Genomic DNA, 20,994 nt, shown 5'->3' with positions numbered 1-20,994 from the left:
GCAGGAGACAAGCGAGATATCGGCTGTTTAAGGCACAATATACTGGCAACCAGGAAGTGCAAAGACATGGCTTATAACAGGAAGTTCATGGGAGGAGCAAAGGGTTCAAGGTTCAAGGCAATAAAGATTCACAGCAGGATTATCCAAGGAGCTGTCCAAGGAGCTGTCCAGGGAGCTGCCCAGCATTCCAGGTGGCTCAGCAAGTAGAGTCATTGGCAGACACACTGGAGGTCCCAGATTCAAGTCTGGGTCCTGACACCTCCCCTATGCCCTGTGTGAGCTTACATTCACTTTGACTTGTGGGATTTAAGGTCTTGAAATGGAGCATAAACCCCTCTCACCTATGCCAAAAAAACTCTGCCCACCTAATGCTAGAAAAACTTCCTGGGCCTTGCCTACATCCATTGCCTACAGTGTGATCCTAGTTTGACCACACCATTCTTGCTTAGGACAGAAGATATCATGTTAGGTTAAATTATATTGCAGGCTAGGCTCTATTCTCAAGGATGTTAAATGGTTTAATGCCCCATTAACACTGAATGGGATTGATTTCAATTACCAGTGGGAGACTCTACTCTAGGGTCCTCCAAGAATAGCTGTGGTGGGAAGCCATTCAAAGCAATTGCCTGTAATTGGCCATGGGTGCTGTTAGCCGTCCATTGCTTTGAATGGGGCAAGCCATTTGTGGGAAAACTAGCTAGGTCCTCTAGAGCAGCCATTTTCAACCAGTGTGCCATGGCACCCTCGGGTGCCTTCTGAGTTGTCCAGGGGTGCTTTGGCAAAATGCCTAAAAATTGCCTCAAATTGATCAAAAATTGTTAACAAGGCAGCAGGTGTGGATAAAGCTTGCCTTTTTAATGTTACTCAAAGCCACATGTATTAATTGTGTAGCATTACCACCCCTTGGAACCATGTGGGCCAGCTGCTGGAACTCTAACAATCAATGATGTCGTAGGATGATAATGAGGACATTGAGCTCCTGAGGATGTCTTTGTTTGCCTCTCTCCATCAGCACCAGGGTCATATTAGCTGAATGAAGAAGAAAAACTAAGGGAGAAGAGAAATGTTGGAATACTAGTCAGTACCAGTGTGAAAAGGTATATTTGCTTTGTAAAAATAAACCACCTCTAAAGCTGGGCAACCCACGTCTATAATTAGTGATGGACGAACATCGGCCGGAGCGGTTCGCGAACGTCAGCCGCAAATTTTCTCAAAAGTCCTCGAACTGCAAGTTCGCGGCGGGCCCCATTGACTTTAATGGGAGGTGAACTTTAAAAACATTTAGGTCATATTTGCAGCCACAAAAGACGTACTAGCTATGCACAAATAGTCCCAGCACATGGACAATGTCATAACAGGAGTATTGCAATTGGAAAAGTTGCCCTAATTTTTTTTTTTTTTTACAGCAAAACATTTGTTTTTTTAATCATAAATCAGCCAGAACTGACAGCAGCCAGTAAATACTAGGGATGATCGAACTTTTGAAAAGTTCGGTTCGACCAGAACACCCGAACTTCACGAAAGTTCGGTTCGGATTTCAGAACCCCATTGAAATCAATGGGACCCGAACTTCTGTAATCAAAAAACACCATTTTTAAGCCCTAAAACCCAATAAATGCCCCTAAAAAGTGCCTAGGGTTCTGGGTCATGCCCCAGGGACTATTAATCACACAAAAAAAAGTTCTTAAAAATTGTCGTTTTTGATAGATAGCCAATTATTGAAAAAATTAAAAAAAAAAAAAAAAAAAGAGATTTCTTTGGATTTAGTGTCTGGGGGGTCTAAAAGGTGTACCTGTGAAGTTTCAGCTCTGTAGCATGTCCAGAACCAGAATTACAGCATACCAAACCTTCAAAAATGACTTTTTTGCTTAACCGCACCTTTCTTTTGCTCCTAATCAACGGCTCAGCCAATGTGTATGATGGGGACATAATGCAGTGCACTGGGAACAAGATTAGAGGTTTTTTTGGAAAAAGGTGCTGTCTCTTTAAATGTGCATATAATTAACGGGTGTATTTCCACAATGGGGCTTTTATTACCAAATGTTTCAAGAAGTCCAAAGATGTATGTAATTGCACTTTATTTCATGTAAAATGGTGTTTGGTGCACTTTAACTTGAAATCTCACAAGAAACAGACATATATGCACGGATACATTGAGGGTTAGGGGTAGGGGCCACAATGTAGTGCAGAGTGAACAAGATTAGAGATGTTTTGGATGAATACTGTTGTCTCTTGACTTTGAATAGAAGTAAAGGATGCTTAAAAATTGGGCATTTGGTGGTGCGGACGATGCCTTGACACCATATCCCTATGAAAGTGCTGGTAATGAAAGCAATAATTGCCTTTGTAAGGAAAAAAATTACAATGATATGCATCTGTGTGACAGGTGCGCAAAAATTGTTGTTTGGGTGTTGGCGGAGCCATACCACTGTAAGCCCAAAGAGCTGGTGTTGAAGAAGGCGTAAAAATTATGAAGGTGTGCACCTGTGGAACAGGTGCGCAAACATGGTAGTTTTGGTGTTGGCGGAGCCTCCCCACCATAACCCCAAAGAGCTGGCTTTGAAGGAGGCCCAAAAATTGTAAAGGTGTGCACCTGTGGAACAGGTTCGCAAACATGGTAGTTTTTGTTTAGCATAGCCTCCCCACCTTAACCCCAAAGAGCTGGTGTTGAAGGAGGCCCAAAAATTGTAAAGGTGTGCACCTGTGGAACAGGTGCGCAAACATTGTAGTTTTTGTTTTAGCATAGCCTCCCCACCTTAACCCCAAAGAGCTGGCGTTGAAGGAGGCCCAAAAATTGTAAAGGTGTGCACCTGTGGAACAGGTGCGCAAACATTGTAGTTTTTGTTTTAGCATAGCCTCCCCACCTTAACCCCAAAGAGCTGGTGTTGAAGGAGGCCCAAAAATTGTAAAGGTGTGCACCTGTGGAACAGGTGCGCAAACATTGTCGTTTTTGTTTTAGCATAGCCTCCCCACCTTAACCCCAAAGAGCTGGTGTTGAAGGAGGCCCAAAAATTGTAAAGGTGTGCACCTGTGGAACAGGTGCGCAAACATTGTCGTTTTTGTTTTAGTATAGCCTCCCCACCTTAACCCCAAAGAGCTGGTGTTGAAGGAGGCCCAAAAATTGTAAAGGTGTGCACCTGTGGAACAGGTGCGCAAACATTGTCGTTTTTGTTTTAGCATAGCCTCCCCACCTTAACCCCAAAGAGCTGGTGTTGAAGGAGGCCCAAAAATTGTAAAGGTGTGCACCTGTGGAACAGGTGCGCAAACATTGTCGTTTTTGTTTTAGTATAGCCTCCCCACCTTAACCCCAAAGAGCTGGTGTTGAAGGAGGCCCAAAAATTGTAAAGGTGTGCACCTGTGGAACAGGTGCGCAAACATTGTCGTTTTTGTTTTAGCATAGCCTCCCCACCTTAACCCCAAAGAGCTGGTGTTGAAGGAGGCCCAAAAATTGTAAAGGTGTGCACCTGTGGAACAGGTGCGCAAACATTGTCATTTTTGTTTTAGCATAGCCTCCCCACCTTAACCCCAAAGAGCTGGTGTTGAAGGAGGCCCAAAAATTGTAAAGGTGTGCACCTGTGGAACAGGTGCGCAAACATTGTCGTTTTTGTTTTAGCATAGCCTCCCCACCTTAACCCCAAAGAGCTGGTGTTGAAGGAGGCCCAAAAATTGTAAAGGTGTGCACCTGTGGAACAGGTGCGCAAACATTGTCGTTTTTGTTTTAGCATAGCCTCCCCACCTTAACCCCAAAGAGCTGGTGTTGAAGGAGGCCCAAAAATTGTAAAGGTGTGCACCTGTGGAACAGGTGCGCAAACATTGTAGTTTTTGTTTTAGCATAGCCTCCCCACCTTAACCCCAAAGAGCTGGCGTTGAAGGAGGCCCAAAAATTGTAAAGGTGTGCACCTGTGGAACAGGTGCGCAAACATTGTAGTTTTTGTTTTAGCATAGCCTCCCCACCTTAACCCCAAAGAGCTGGTGTTGAAGGAGGCCCAAAAATTGTAAAGGTGTGCACCTGTGGAACAGGTGCGCAAACATTGTCGTTTTTGTTTTAGCATAGCCTCCCCACCTTAACCCCAAAGAGCTGGTGTTGAAGGAGGCCCAAAAATTGTAAAGGTGTGCACCTGTGGAACAGGTGCGCAAACATTGTCGTTTTTGTCATAACCAAAATGAGGTTCTGTGAACGTAAAGAGAATGAGAGGAGGGTTTGAGGGTGGCACCATGGTCCAGGCTTAAACTGAGGCTCAACTGCCACATCACAACGATAGCCTAGTCTACAAGGTCTGCATCAGGTGCATCAAAGCTTGATATCCACGACTGATTCATCTTAATGAATGTCAAACGGTCGACTGAGTCGGTGGAGAGTCTAGTTCGATGGTCTGTGACGAATCCTCCTGCTGCGCTGAATGCCCGTTCCGATAGGACACTGGAAGCAGGGCAGGCCAACAACTCCATGGCATACTGGGCCAGTTCTGGCCAGTGGTCTAATCTTAAGACCCAGTATGCCAGTGGATCGGATTCGTCACATGAAAAGCCCTCTGTGTCACTTTGTGCCCTCACGTAATCGTCCACCATGTGATGCAGACGGTGTCGATGCGATGTGGCAGCTGAGAGGCCTGGGCGGTGAGGACTAAAAAAAGACCGAAAGGCATCCGTCAACCGCACGCCTTCTCCAACGCTCCTCTCGTGACCACCAGTAGAATCCATGGTAGGTTGTCCCCGCCCCTGCACCCTACGGGAGTCGGGGAACATGTTCACCAGATTCCTCTTGAGACTGTCCTCAAGGGATTTGATCCTGTGGACTCTATGGGTGGATGGGAAAAGCTCCGAGACTTTACACTTGTACCGGGGGTCAAGTAGGGTGGCCAACCAATAGTGGTTAGTCTCTTTAATGGCCTTGATTCTGGGGTCCTTTCGCAGGCTCTGGAGCATGATGTTTCCCATGCGTCGCAAATTAGCGAAGGCCTGAGAAGCTGACTCCTCGGGGTCACTCATAACGACATTATCTTCAACGGGCTCCTCCTCCTCCCAGCCACGTACTACTCCAAAGTGTCCCGAGGGAGTCAAACTAGGCCTTGCAGATTGCCGCATGTCTTCCTCCTCCTCCTCCTCAAACCCTGCAAAAGTTCCCGCAGAATCGTCCTCCTCCTCCTCTTCCACCCCTGGATCCTGCTCGGGCCTCTGGGAGCTAGGCATAATGGGGTCAGGATTCTCAGGATAAAGGGGGCCTTGAGAGGCAAGGAAGTCCTCCTCTTCCTCTTGCTGCTCTGCCTCCAGTGCCCTGTCCATAATGCCACGCAGAGTGTGCTCCAACAAAAACAGTACCGGTAGGGTGTCACTGATGCATGCGCTGTCCCGGCTGACCATCCTTGTGGCCTCCTCAAATGGCGAGAGGACAGCGCATGCATCCTTAATCAAAAGCCACTGCCGTGGTGAAAAGAAGCCCAGGCGCGCAGAGCCAGTGCTGGTGCCGTACTCGCATAGGTATTCATTGAGGGCCCTCTGCTGCGTGTACAGGCGCTGCAGCATAGCCAAGGTGGAGTTCCAGCGGGTGGGTATGTCACAGATGAGGCGGTGTACCGGCAGGTGAAACTCGCGCTGCACTTCGGCCAAACGTGCAGTGGCACTGTACGACCGCCTGAAGTGACTGCACACCCTTCTTGCCATCCTTAGCACATCCTGCATTCCCGGGTACGAGTTCAAAAACCGCTGTACCACGAGATTCAGGACATGCGCCAGGCATGGCACATGGGTTAACTTTCCCTGACGAAGGGCGGCCAGGAGGTTTGACCCATTATCAGTAACCACCATCCCTGGCTGCAGCTGGCGTGGTGTCAACCACCTCTGGGCCTGTGCCTGCAGAGCCCCAAGAATCTGAGGGGCAGTGTGCTGCCTGTCCCCTAGACACACAAGCTGCAGCACTGCGTGACACCTTTTGGCCTGAGACATAGAATAGCCCTTTGAACGTTTACGTGGTATCTCATCATATTCAAAGGACCATTCTGCAGAGGAGGGCATGGAGGAGGTAGAGGAGGAGGAGCAGGAGGGGGTAGAAGTGATCGATCTACCCGGATCAGCGACACCACCAGCTGTTTGCAGACGTGGGGGCAACACTGGCTGCAGCACCGAGCCCTGGCTACAATCCCTTCCACTGGCAAGCAGTGTCACCCAGTGAGCAGTGACAGAAATGTACCGTCCCTGCCCATGTTTGCTTGACCAAGTGTCAGCCGTCAAGTGTATCTTACGGCTGACTGACTTGGCCAGGGATGACACTACATTGCCTTCCACATGTTGGTATAGGGATGGCAGGGCCTTACGGGAAAAGTAATGCCGACTTGGCACCTGCCACTGTGGAACTGCACATTTTGCGAAGTCACGGAAGGGAGCAGACTCTACCAGGTTAAATGGTAATAGTTGCAGAGCCAGTAGTTTAGCCAAACTACTGTTTAGACGCTGGGCATGTGGGTGGCGGGGAGTATACATTTTTTTTCGTTCCAGCATGTGTGGAATCGAAATTTGGCGTCTAGATGATACAGCTGGTGGTGTGCTGGAGGTAGATGCGACACTGCCTGCTATATCATCATCCCTGCCAGTGGAGGCTGCCAACAGGTGACGAGTGACTATAGCAGGGCCAGGAACAGACTGATGTGCAGGTGGAGCAGGTGGAGCAGATGGAGCATGAGGAGGAGCGCGAGGAGAACTAGGAGGCCGACTGACCAATCTTTGGCCCTTTTGTGGGTTCTTTAAATGCTCCTGCCAACGGGCCGAGTGGTGGGTTGTCAAATGCCTGTTTAGGCAGCTTGTACCCAGGTGGTTGACATTTTTGCCACGTGTTATACCCTTCTTACAAATCTTGCAGATCGCAACTGTTTTATCTGCATGGGATGTCTCAAAAAAGGCCCAGCAAGATAAGGTGTGTATAGTGGCCCGGGAGACAACAGGTGCGGCCTTAGATGGAGTAGGCCGTCTGCTCTCCCCTCTTGCTTGCTCTGCCTCCTCCTCAACCTCAGACCCAACATCTGACTCCATCAAAGACTGAGCATCAGGCCTGGCCTGGGAGACAACAGGTGCGGCCTTAGATGGAGCGGGCCGTCTGCTCTCCCCTCTTGTTTGCTCTGCCTCCTCCTCAACCTCAGACCCAACATCTGATTCTATCAAAGACTGAGCATCAGGCCTGGCCTGGGAGACAACAGGTGCGGCCTTAGATGGAGCGGGCCGTCTGCTCTCCCCTCTTGTTTGCTCTGCCTCCTCCTCAAACTCAGACCCAACATCAGACTCCATAAAGGACTGAGCATCAGGCTGGAGTAGATGGCCGACACTGTGGTCAAACAGCTCAGCTGACTCCTCTGCCATGTCTGAAATTGGGTCTAAGGGAGGACATGAGGTGGACATGGACTCATCTGTATTTGTTCTGACAACTGCAGAAGACTGACCACTTTTCTCTGCCTGGGTCACTGTAGTTGCAGATGATGCCGATGATGAGGGTTTGTTCATATAGTCCACCACCTCCTGTACATACTGTGGACGTATAGCTTGGCCACTGCCGGAGAACAATCCAAATGGTGGCCTGGCTGAGGACTGACCACCACGTCCACCCCTGCCTCTAGACACCCTAGAAGCTGTGCCCCTTTCCGCAGCAGGGCCACGTATGCCTTTTCTTGGTCTACCAGGCATATTTCTCAATGATGCGTTGGCAACTGTGTGCGGTGAAAAACGCACACTGCTATGCGACCCACAGTTGTCGCTGGATACAGCACAGCAGTTGCGTGTCACGCACAGTTGCAAAGGCTTTTGTACAGTGCACCTAACGCTTTGAACAACAGGCGTTAAGTTGTCACTGATGCGTTGGCAACTGTGTGCGGTGAAAAACGCACACTGCTATGCGACCCACAGTTGTCGCTGGATACAGCACAGCAGTTGCGGTTCACGCACAGTAGCAAAGCCTTTTGCACAGTGGACCTAACGCTTTGAACAACAGGCGTTAGGTTGTCACTGATGCGTTGGCAACTGTGTGCGGTGAAAAACGCACACTGCTATGCGACCCACAGTTGTCGCTGGATACAGCACAGCAGTTGCGTGTCACGCACAGTTGCAAAGGCTTTTGTACAGTGCACCTAACGCTTTGAACAACAGGCGTTAAGTTGTCACTGATGCGTTGGCAACTGTGTGTGGTGAAAAACGCACACTGCTATGCGACCCACAGTTGTCGCTGGATACAGCACAGCAGTTGCGGTTCACGCACAGTAGCAAAGCCTTTTGCACAGTGGACCTAACGCTTTGAACAACAGGCGTTAGGTTGTCACTGATGCGTTGGCAACTGTGTGCGGTGAAAAACGCACACTGCTATGCGACCCACAGTTGTCGCTGGATACAGCACAGCAGTTGCGTGTCACGCACAGTTGCAAAGGCTTTTGTACAGTGCACCTAACGCTTTGAACAACAGGCGTTAAGTTGTCACTGATGCGTGGCAACTGTGTGCGGTGAAAAACGCACACTGCTATGCGACCCACAGTTGTCGCTGGATACAGCACAGCAGTTGCGTGTCACGCACAGTTGCAAAGGCTTTTGTACAGTGCACCTAACGCTTTGAACAACAGGCGTTAAGTTGTCACTGTATTTTGCTGCCTAGCAAGCACGTATACCTGCTGTGATAGAGCAGCACTGTGCCACGTGCTCACTAAACAGAACCCTCACACTTTCCCTACAGAAACTAAATTTTCAAATCTAACTAATGTAGTACAAAGTTCCCTAACTACACTAGATATCCCTTTCCACTAAATAGAAAGCTCCATACAGCAGAAGACTGACACTGTCCCTTAAGTTTTTTTTTTTTTTTTTTTTTTTTAACTCTAAGAACCAGCACAATCGCTGTATCTAACTACACTGGCTGTAAGCTAAATACAATTCTGCTATATGGAGCTTTAGAACCACTCGATATGTAGGAAATGTAGTGTAGCAAGCAGGAGTCAGACAGAACTGCTTCAACTCTCTTCAACAGGCTCTGGATAACTGTGCTAGGGGTTAGGCGGGGCCATCTTATATAGTGTGGGGCGTATTCACTCCTGATTGGCCTCTGGTCCCCGTAGTCACTCCAATCACGTTCCTAGGAGACTCCTGCCCCCTCATTGGCTTTTGCAGACGTTTCTGGGCCAATCACGGGCTTTTAAAGCCCAGTTCCTGTCCCAGTGCATTTTGGGCGGTTCTGGTGGCCGAATACCGAACTTTTGCCGCAAAAAGTTCGGTATTCGGCCGAATATCGAACATCCAATGTTCGGGTCGAACCGATGGTCGACCCGAACCGTTCGATCATCCCTAGTAAATACATGTCAAATACATATAGGGTCCATTCACACATCTGTAAAATAGGTCCGCATCCATTCCACAATTTGGCGGAACCTTTACAGACCCATTGATTTTCAATTCCAGTCTGAAAAATTAGGCATTCACAGGATAAAGAAGTGTCGGCCATTCCAGGCCCCAAAAATTAGCCAACATGCGTTTACCTGACAGCTAAGAACGTTGTATTCTGTGGCTGAAGGTGCATTAGGCATTCACAGGATACAGAAGTAAATGTCGGCCAGTATTGGCCCCAAAAATTGGCCCACATGGGTTTACCTGACAGCTAAGAACATAGTATTCTGTGCCTGAAGGTTCATTAGGCATTCACAGGATACAGAAGTAAGTGTCGGCCAGTATTGGCCCCAAAAATTAGCCCACATGGGTTTACCTGACAGATAAGAACGTTGTATTCTGTGGCTGAAGGTACATTAGGCATTCACAGGATACAGAAGTAAGTGTCGGCCAGTATTGGCCCCAAAAATTAGCCCACATGGGTTTACCTGACAGCTAAGAACGTTGTATTCTGTGGCTGGAGATACATTAGGCATTCACAGAAAAAATAATTGTCGGCCCTGAAAGGCCCCAAAAATTTGGCATTCAATGGACATGCCTTTTATGCCGCTGTATTTAGCGAAGACAAGGACCAGGAATTGTTGTGGGTGGATGGCAGTCTGGCAGATATTTGTGGCCTGTCATGAGGAATTTCAATGAAACATGGTCTACTGGTCACATGTGTTGCATTCCTCAGAGATCCATGCCTCATTCATTTTTATAAATGTGAGGTAGTCTACACTGTCATGAGCTAGGCGAGTGCGCTTATCGGTCATGATCCCCCCTGCTGCGCTAAACGTCCTTTCGGACAGAACACTGGACAGGGGGCAAGCCAATATTTCCATTGCAAATTGTGCAAGCTCTGGCCAGAGGTCAACCCTGCCCACCCAGTAGTCCAGGGGTTCATCACTCCTCAGACCATCCACATCGGCCGTTAACCCGATGTAGTCGGACACCTGTTGGTCTAGGCGTTCCCTGATGCTGGATCCGGAGTACAGCTGTCGATGGTTCGGCTGAAAGAAGGATCTCATATCTGAAGTGACCAAGACATTTTAAAACAGCCCTCTTCTTGCAGGCGCTGTTGGATTGCTACCCGCAACTGTCTCTCTGTGACTGGAAATTCCTCTGCCAGCAGAAGCAGAATGCAGCATTTCCCACAGCAAGGCCTGGAAGTGCTGCATTCTGACCGTCCTCTGTGATTGTGGTAACATTTCTGCCATTTTTTGTTTGTACCGGGGTCAAAGTACGTTGCCACCCAGTACTGGTCCTGGACCTTTATGCTTTTTATACAGAGGTCCCCTTAAAACACCAGAGCATGAAGGCCCCCATTCGCACTAAACTGGAAGCTGTGTAGTTGCCTGCTTCCAGCTCATCATCCAGAATAATGTCGTACTCGTTCTCCTCCCCCCATCCACGAATAACACCAGGGATCCCAGAAAGGTTTAAAGCATCCTCTTCTTGCTCCTCCTCATTCCCCCCCCCCGGGACCATCCTCCTCTGACTCTTCAGACTTCTGCTGTTGACTTGTCTCAGATGGAGTAGCACCCACTGGGAATTCATCCAACATTGCGACTTCCTCATCTTCCTGCTCCTGTTCATCGACGGCTTGATCAATGACACGGTGCAATGCACGCTCCAGAAAGAAGGCGTAAGGTACAATGTCACTGATGGCGCCCTGGCCGTGACTGACCAGTTTGGTTATCTCATCGAATGGCCGCAGAAGTCTGCATGTGTCCCGTATGAGCAGCCACTGGCAAGGTGAAAAAAACCCAAGCTCCCCAGAACCTGTCCTGCCGCAGAGTTCGTGCAGGTAGTCGTTAACTGCACGTTTCTGCTGGAGCAGCCTATCAAGCATATGCAACGTTGAGTTCCATCGCGTCGGGCAGTCACAAATAAGATGCCTGATGGGCAGGTTGTGTCGCCGCTGAATGTCAGCAAGGCGAGCCATGGCTGTGTAAGATCTTCTGAAATGGCCCGAGATTTTCCTGGCCTGCCGCAAAGACGTCCTGGACCCCAGGATATTTGGCAACGAATCGCTGCATGACCAAGTTCAGGACCTGTGCCATGCATGGCACGTGTGTTATTTTTCCCTGTTTCAGCGCGCTCAGCAGATTGGCACCGTTGTCGCGTACCACTTTACCAACTGACAAATTCAGCGGTCTCAGCCACTGATCTGCCTGTGAACGCAAAGCTGAAAGGAGTGCAGGACCAGTGTGGCTCTTGGCTTCCAGGCACAACAGACGCAGCACAGCATGGCAACGTCTCACCTGGCATGTGGAATAGGTTCTGGGTATCTTGGGTGGCGCAGCGGAAGAGACGGTAGCAGCGGAAAAGGAGGAGTCAGCCGAGGAGGAGAGGGAGGATGAAGTAGGAGGAGGAGAAGAAGAGGCAGGCCTGTATGCAATCCGTGGCGGTACAACCAAATCTACACGGGTGCCACAGGTTACATGCTTGACAGCTGTCAGAAGGTTCACCCAGTGGGCAGTAAAAGTGATATACCTTCCCTGCCCGTGTTTCCTAGGCCATGTGTCTGTGGTCAGATGTATCTTGGCACCAACAGTGTGTGCCAGAGATATATTCACTTGCCGCTGAACATGGCCATGCAGCTCTGGAATGCCCTTCTGCGAGAAATATTTCCTGCCTGGGACCTTCCATTGTGGTGTTCCAATGGCCACAAATTTCCGAAAGGCCTCCGAGTCCACCAGTTGATATGGCAGTAGTTGGCGGGCTATCATTTCCCAGCCAGCAGTCAAACGTTAGGCAAGAGGGTTATCCGGCGTCATCATTTTTTTACGCTCCAACATTTGGGCCACAGAAGCCTGCCTTTTTCCAGAACAACGTGACGACGGCATCATGGAAGGTGGAGTGGAGGACAAATGTGATGAGAGAGGAGAAGGAGAAGAGGCTGGACGGTGAGAGCCTGGAGTGTGACTTTGTGGGTTCTGACGGTGTCGCTCCCACTGGGCTCGGTGATGGGAGTTCAGGTGCCTTCTTAAGGTGAGTGTTGGGCTTACCGCGACTTATGCGTTGACTGCAAAGGCTGCAGATGGCAACACTGTTGTCAGCAACGGAAACATTAAAAAAAGCCCACACTGCGGAGCCATGTGCCGGCGTCCTGGGAGTGCCAGATGTGACTGTATGTGGTTGATGGCTCGCTCCTGATACATTTGCAGTCTGCTTTGTACCTCTTGTGCAATGCAAGTTCTGCCTGCCTTTCCTCCCTATCTGAACTCCCTCCTCTTCCTCTCTTGTGGCCACCCACATGACTTCCATAGACACGTCATCATCCACGCCACCTTCCCCACCCACCTGCTGCCTACTCCGAGATCTCTAATGTTAGTGGTGGGGAAGGTGACGTGGATGATAACGTGTCTATGGACGTCACGTGGTTGGCCACAAGAGAGGAAGAGGAGGGGAGTTCAGAGGGAGAGACGGACCAGCAGATAGGGAGGAGAGGCAGGCAGAACTTGCATTGCACAAGAGGTATGAAGCAGACTGCAAATGTATCAGCGGGGACCAACCTCCTAGGGCTGATCTGGGTACTGTCGTCAGACTGCTGAGGGGCAGCTGTTGCTACCTCCTCTTCCTGATCCGATGCCAACAATGGCTGCGCATCGCAAATGTCTTGTGATGGATCGGAAAATAATTACAGTGACTCAAGCGGAGTGTTGTGTGGTGTTTGTGGTGGTGTCTTTGGGGGTGCACACAGCAGAGAGTGAAGAGGGTGCAGATAGAGAGGATGAGGAGGGTGCAGAAGAGGAAGGCTGAGTGAGCTACTCAACCAAGTCTGGTGTGTCTTTTGACGTAATTGAACGCGCCTTCTGAAACTTCACACTTTGGCTCCGGCCTACTGCTCCTGCCCTACCCCTACCACCCCTGCGTAAGTGTCTGCCTCTTCCTCTGCCTGTCATGTTTTTAAATTACCCTGTGACAAAAGTCTCTAGAGAATCGCAGTATATCTGGAAAAAGGTATATAATACCCATCTTCAATCTGGGGTATTGAGGGGCCACAGTTTTATCACACCAGTTCTACAAATAATTGGCCAGTAACAGTTGTCACTGTGTGTACCACAGTTAACACAGCAAAAGAGGCCACATTTTTGCAGGACTAAATTGTTAAATAACACCCCTCTTCAATATGTGGTATTGGGGGGCCACTGGTTTATCACACCAGTTGTTCAAAAAATTGGCCAGTGAGTTTGGCACTGTGTGTATCAGACTTAACGCAGCAAAAGAGGCAATATTGTTGCAGGACACAAATACTCTTATGAAAGTATACTCAGATAACACCCCACTTCAATATGGGGTATTGGGGGGGCACTGGTCTATCACACCAGTTGTTCAAAAAATTGGCCAGGGAGTTTGGCACTGTGTGTATCAGACTTGACACAGCAAAAGAGGCAATATTGTTGCAGGACACAAATACACTTGTAAAAGTATACTCAGATAACACCCGCTTCAATCTGTGGTATTGGGGGGCCACAGGTTTATTACACCAGTTCTAAAAGTAATTGGCCAATAACTGTTGTCACTGTGTGTAGCAGAGTTAACACAGCAAAAGAGGCCAAATTTTTGCAAGACTAAAATACACTTTTAGAAAAGTATAATGTTAAATAACACTCCATTTCAATATTTGGTATGGGGGGGGGGGGGGGGGGCACTGGCCTATCACACCAGTTGTTCAAAAAAATGGCCAGTGAGTTTGGCACTGTGTGTAGCAGAGTTAACACAGCAAAAGGGACAATATTGTTGCAGGACACAAATACACTTGTAAAAGTATATTCAGATAACACCCCACTTCAATATGTGGTATTGTGGGGCCACTGGTCTATCACACTAGTTATAATACATTAAAAGTGCTTTTGTCACTGTTTGTAGTATTGCTGCAGCAACGCTCAGTCACCACACCAGTCACAATGCTGCACAGTGCACAATACAAATCCACTATAATATGCTTTATATATTACAAAGTATATTATACTGTGGATTACACCCCTATATAGTGCACTGTACACAATACCAAAAAAATTCAAGCCCTTTAAATGACTTTTGTGGACATTAACAGAGCGATTTGTGTCACTGCAGAGCTGTCCCTAGAGCACACTGGATACCTGTCCCTAAACTGAACAGAAACTGCACACCAATACCAAAAAAATTGCAGCCCTTTAAATGACTTTTGTGGACATTTACAGAGCGATTTGTGTCACTGCAGATCTATTCCTAGAGCACGCTGGATACCTGTCCCTAAACTGAACAGAAACTGCACACCAATACCAAAAAAATTGCAGCCCTTTAAATGACTTTTGTGGACATTAACAGAGTGATTTGTGTCACTGCCGATCTCTAACTGTCCCTGGAGCACAGACTGGATAGCTGTCCCTAAACTGAAAAGAGACTGTAGTAGACCTATACCAAAATACCAGCCCTGAAAAGGACTTTTGTGGATCTTAACAGAGCTATTTGTGTCTGGCAATCTCTCCCTGATGCATACAGCAGACCTCTCCCTATGCTGAAAAAAAGCAGAATGTGAAATGTCCACCTGCTCTGGTCTATTTATAAGGTAGGGGGCATGTCCATGTGCTGAAATGTTTCAATTGGCTGTCCCGTTCCACCTGACGGCTGTGTTTTGGGTCAAAGTTCTCCCCAATGTAAACTAATATGGCCGCTGCGAACAACGCCATGTGTTCGCAAAATTGGCGGGTAGCAAACAAGCAAAATTTGCCGCGAACCGACCGCCGGGCGAACCGCAACGCCATCTCTATCTATATGCCGCATTATGTATGTATGCATTATGTCATTTTTAAAAGGGTGCCCCGAGCTTGTGCATAATTGTAGTGAGTGCCTTGGCTGAAAAATGGTTGAGAAACACTATACTAGAGGTAATGAGAGTATCACTTGAATCTGACCCAAAGGCTAAAAAAGATGCGACGAGGATGGGATTCGAACCCACGCGTGCAGAGCACAATGGATTAGCAGTCCATCGCCTTAACCACTCGGCCACCTCGTCTTCTCAAGAAGTATATGTGATTATATGATACTAATATGATGATGTTCCAATAAGAAATGACTGAACTCTTTTATTTGACCAGTATTTCACATAAGGGGCATCCATTGAAGTGTGGTCCTCCTTTATGGGAGAGGGCTGCTGCCATTCTGCATTTCATATTGTCATAAGTACTCCTTTGAACCACTTGTTACCAATTTACCAACATACACCTATCAAATTATACAAGGGGTCTTCAAAAATTTTCTGCACTTTTTTATATTTAATAGAGTTTAAAAAACGGTGGAAACGTTTTGAAGAACCCTTCCTAACAAAAAGAAGTCAGTAACAGGCCAAACCCTGGCAAGGAACTCAAAGATTGGATTTCCTATTACTCATCACAAATTACAATTTTTGCAGAAGCAGTTAAACTTCTTTGCCTTAAAGGGAACATAAGAAGCTAAAACTGACAGATAGTCCATTGTGTGCTTGAAGTAGCATTTTAACATTAAACTCCTCAAACCCATTATCTCACGACAACTGAGTTATCCTGAACTAGACCTCCAATATCAGCTTCTTACCTTCCTTTCATTCTCTGTAATGTCTTCTTCTCGGGCAAAATTGTTTTTTTTGGCACCACCCAGTGCCTATATAGACTTGTATAGGGCCATCCCAGATGCAGAAGTAGCTTCCCAGAATGACCACATACAAACCTATAGAATATGCCTTTGGCACAAAAGACATTCATACAATTTGTTTCAGTGTCATTTTTTTTATTGTAAAGCTTAAATTTCTCAATGTGACCCAACCTGGACAGATTTCCTCTCACTTCTTGTCCCTGGGACACTTGTGTAAAGAATATGGAAGTGGGCAGGGTACATTTTGCATCAAGACAGGAAACCAGAAGCTCTAATCCTTCATTCAGCTAAAAAATGTGTTTTTGGCTTTGTTTGTTCCCCCATTGGAGAGATTTATCATGACTTCCTGTCCTGGCGGGAAGAGACAGAAGATCTTTCCAACAAATACAAAAATGTCCAAATTAATAAAAAAGTTGGACTTCAAAGCTGAAATCTAAACAAAACAGATAATTTTCAAACAAAAAAGCTATATGTATTCTTCCTTGAACCTTGATGCTCTTTGTGTATTTCTTCCAGATCTGAGCAGTAATCCAGTGTGAGACTTTGCCTCTCTGCAGGAGCTCTCTGTAATAAAGACCGGTCACTGCTGCTCTCTTTTCTTGTACAGGATGACTGGTCTTGTCTCCGCCCCTCCTGTAGTTTTCTCCAGGCAGCCTGTAGTGGGTGGGACCTGCTGGGCCCCTCCCACAGCTCTGCTCTCTACACAGACTATGTATCAAATCACTACTACATGTACAAAATAGACTCAAGAATCTGGGTTTGCAAAATAAATTGATACGCACAAGTTTAATGTTTGTTGGCTTTTAAGAAATACATTTTTAAGTGGTAGTAAACCATTGGGTGTTTGTTTTTTTTTGAAAAGCAATGTCATAATGTGCTAGTATGCATCGCATACTAGTACATTATGTAAAACCTACCTAAAAACAAAGATTTCCAGCGGTCCACTGTCACCACTGAAGGTGCTTCCGTCTTCACCCGGTCTTCCTTTCAGGTTCGCAGACAACAGCTGTGTGAGTGGCCGGAGCCGCGATGACATTACTCCCTCACTTGCTCATGGAAGCTACCGTTTATGGTATAGGACTCACGGGACTCTGAAGGCATGTCACAGGTATGTCGTTCCGTCAGAGCGCATGTGCTGGTGACATCACCGGCTGCATGTACTAAGTAAGGCCCCATGCACACAGGGCGTTTTGGCAGCTGCTGTTAGAAGCGTCAGGCTTTTTTTTTTTCGCAGCTTAAAAATGCCCATCCATGTTATTCTATGGCCTCATGCACACACAGGCTTTTAGGAGCTCCAAGTGGCACAGGCGTTTTTAAGCTGCAAAAAAAAACCCAGGACCAGTGCTTTCTGGAGTTGCAGCGTCAAGCTGTAAAAATGCCCGATGCCACTAAACTCACCTAAACACGGCTTAACGCTGTATATCGGGCTTTTAGCAGCGTCAGGCGTCTTTTAAAATGTGAAAATGTGAATGGTCACAAATAGAAGAGGGTTGTGTTTATTTAAAAACGCTGGTTAGCGCCAACGCGCCCCCGAACAGGCCTAATTGCGTTATGACGCCAATGCAAAACGCTGCTTGAGGCGCGTTTTTTGACGTCGCTTTTTCCTGGCATCAAAAGCTTTGCAGTTCGTTTTTTATGACGCCCTGTGTGCATGGGGCCTAAATATCTCCTGAACGGCGCGTGTTTAGGAGATATTTACAGTATCTATACGTAAGCCTTATTATAGGCTTACCTATAGGTAAAATTCATGCATGGGAGTTTACTGCCACTTTAAATTAAATGTTTCCAGGCTTGAGTTTTACATTTTTTTGTACTTGTTAAAAAAAAGGATCACACACAAAACCTGATTATATCATTTAGATCTAAAATTATACAGGTGAGTGATTTTTATTGAACAAAAGTGCTTGTGTTTTAGGAAGGTATTGCTACACTTCCCTTTGCTGACAACAAGTAGACATGTTACAATAAGTTGCGTTGCTCCTCTGTCTATATATCTTGACAACACTAACTTGCTTAAGCAAGACTAGCCAGACTCAAACTGGTTCTACAACATAAAAACAAAACACGACATAAAAGGTGTGTGCTTTAACACAGATAGGCTATATAGTTTTGGATATCTGATTGAATCGCAACACGTTCATAATGAGTCCCACTCCAGGTCTAGACAAAGAGAAAGGTATGTAATTGGGAATCTTAATTACAATACTTTTAGCTCTCCTATTCTGTTATTACTAAAGCCTCGTACACACGCGTCGAAAATTGGCAGGGAGTTTTCGTCCGACGACCGATCTGCCGATTTTCGGCTTGTTAGTATGATGCTTCCGACAACCGACTCCGACTTTTCGGCCGAAAAAAAATTGGTATGCAGGCTATAAAATTTTTGTCTGCTGTCAAAACACGGTCGATTTTCGTGCAGTCAGTACAGATTTCGACAGGGAAAAATCTAATGAGCAAGTCTGGGCATGCTCAGAGAAGAAAGAGCACAAAGAAAGCAAACCAACACATGACATCACTTCTGAAGTAGAATTTTGTTGGGCGAGAAAATTCGTGTGCAGTCTAGGCACATTCCAACCAACAAAACACCACTCTGGACAAAAGACGGACGATCGGTCGGCCAATAATCATTGCGTGTGTACGGGGCTTTACTCTAAAGCAAGGTTTCACAACCAGGGTTTCATGGAATCCTAAGGTTCCTCCAGAGGTTGCCAGGGGTTCCTTGAGCAATGAGCAATTTCTGCCTCTCAGATAAGTTCCTACTGACACCATTGATCTTTTTAGCTATCTGTAAGGGGGGAATTCTTCCCAATAATAACAAGTGTAAGGAGCATTCTTCCCACTGACCATCATATTAATGTATAATAAGTTGTAGATAAAGTTATTTTTTAGCAGGGGTTCCATCAGAGCGGAAAGTTATTTCAAGGCTTCCTCTGTGTTGAAATGGTTGAGAAAGGCTGCTCTAAAGGGTTACATTCCTTTCTTTATTTACAGACTTTCTTGCACTTATAACCAGTCTTTCACTCACTATAAGTGCCGGTTCACACTAGTACGACTTGTCAGGCGACTTGGTCAGCCTGACAAGTCGTGTACCATTGCGGTCCATTGAGTGGTACAGGAACGGTTCTAATAGGAGCGACACAAGTCGCTCCGACTTAGAAAAAGGTTCCTGTACTACTTCGGGGCGACCTGGAGTGACTTGCATAGTCATTCATTTTATGAAGTCCATGCAAGTCACGCCGAAGTCGCGGTGCACGCGACTTCACAGGTCGCCCCGAAGTCGTGCCGCTTCAGTGTGAACCGGCACTAAAAGGAAGCTATAATGCTTTTATTTGAAATGCTTTTAAAAACTGTGTATGGTTTTAAATTGATGTTTTATATTTGTTTCAATGTTTTTTATCACCGTTTTTAAAATAAAAATGAATACATATAATAACAAAGTAGAGAAGCAATACAAGTTATCACATGGAGTATTAATCTTGCACATGGCACAGAGTATTTTCTTTATTAGCTTGTGTTTAAGGAGGTTCGTTATTGTTATTAATGGTTACTCAACGGTCGGCGTGATGACTCCCCAAACCTAGGCACCCCAGTGAGAGCACACTGTGTCCCGGGAGTGGGGGAACCACTATCAGCCTTTGTCTTCAAAATAATTTTTAGTGAAGTTGTAATCATACCATTACCGATAAACCAACGCATAATACTTTGAATAAGCAGTTACCGTTTTTGAAGGTTACCGGAGATCTCAAATGTAGGAATATCAAGACTGTTGGATAGGTTCTGAAATAAATATTGTTTAGGATTTAGGTATAAATCTCCTCTGGTCCACTGAGTCCATGGTAACCAGAACATGAGTGCTTTGGAATAGTTTCCTCTACTGGATGCCATCATGAGTTCATATGAGCAGTGGGTACTTACTAATTCAAGGGTTTTGGAGGTGGTGAGTGGTTGATTAAATTTTCACCTTTTTGCCAGATTTAACCTGGCAGCTAGGAGTATATGAGTTGTAATATATCAGTAAGCCGGGATGGATATTTTCTATTGTTAGATTCAAGAAGGCTAGAGCAGGTGTAAGGGGAAATAGGAGTTCCTGAGATGTCACTTATAATCAAGAAGATTTTTTCCCAGAAGTTTTTCAGAGATGGGCATTCCCAATAGATATGGAGCAAATCTCGCAGGGCGCCATTGCATCTCCAGCAAGATTTTGATACCTACGGGTCGAATGAGCCTAGTCTTGTAGGTGTTAGGTATCATCTGAGTGACATCTTTTGAGACAGTTCCCATAGGGAAGAGCAACGGATGGATTGATATATTGATTGGAAGGCTTTTAGCCATTGTTTATCTGAGAAGGTGGTTCCTAGATCAAATTCCAACTGAAGGAATGATTTGTGCTTTGTAAATGTAGCCTTTTGATTCAATAAATTATATATTAAGGAAATGCCTTTCTGTGTGATCTGGGGTGAGATGAGGTATGACCAGATCTTTGTGGGAAGATTATTAAATGGCTTTGGCAATTGCAATACACAATGTCTAAAGCGGAGATAGGAAAAGTATTCAGAAGCAGGAAGGTTAAATTCCTGCTTTAGGCTAGGAAATAATTTTAAATTGGACTTGGAGTATAGGTCTTGGATGAGTTTGATGCCTCGTTCGCTCCACTGCTTTAAACCGAGGTCAGGTATTAAGTGTTTTAGAAAATTGAGAGGTATAGGTGGAGAGAAATTAAGTGGGGGGGATGTAGAGGAATTCACTATCCTTTTCCATGCTTGTTCTGACACCTTCGTTGGAGGACATATGGCAGTAGGATTAATTGCCTCCAAAGGGACCCCTAGGATCCGGGATTTTTAGTTAGAGCGAATAAGCAAGGAGGTTTCTATTTGGCCCCATAGGGTTACAGGAGATGGTTGAAACCATTCTCTCAACTGTGATATCACTGTGGCAAGATAGTAGTCTTCAAAATCAATGTAACCAGAAGCCTCTCATGTTCCTGTGTTTTAT

General features: G+C 46.5%; 1 protein-coding gene across 1 annotated transcript in view; it reads left to right on the top strand.

Moving 5' to 3' along the window:
• The first annotated feature begins 18,052 nt into the window (after positions 1 to 18,052).
• Positions 18,053 to 20,994, top strand: part of LOC309555069 (uncharacterized protein) — a 49,007-nt gene continuing 46,065 nt past the window's right edge. Inside the window, exon 1 of the mRNA XM_082256895.1 lies at positions 18,053 to 18,181. Coding sequence (XP_082113021.1) covers positions 18,148 to 18,181 — 34 coding nt within the window. The 5' untranslated portion in view covers positions 18,053 to 18,147. The remainder of the gene's footprint in view (positions 18,182 to 20,994) is intronic.

Source organism: Pelophylax lessonae, assembly GCF_965119305.1.
Source record: "Pelophylax lessonae genome assembly, chromosome: 4".
In the NCBI taxonomy this organism is placed as follows: Eukaryota; Metazoa; Chordata; class Amphibia; order Anura; family Ranidae; genus Pelophylax; species Pelophylax lessonae.
This window is presented reverse-complemented; position numbering and strand designations above follow the sequence as displayed.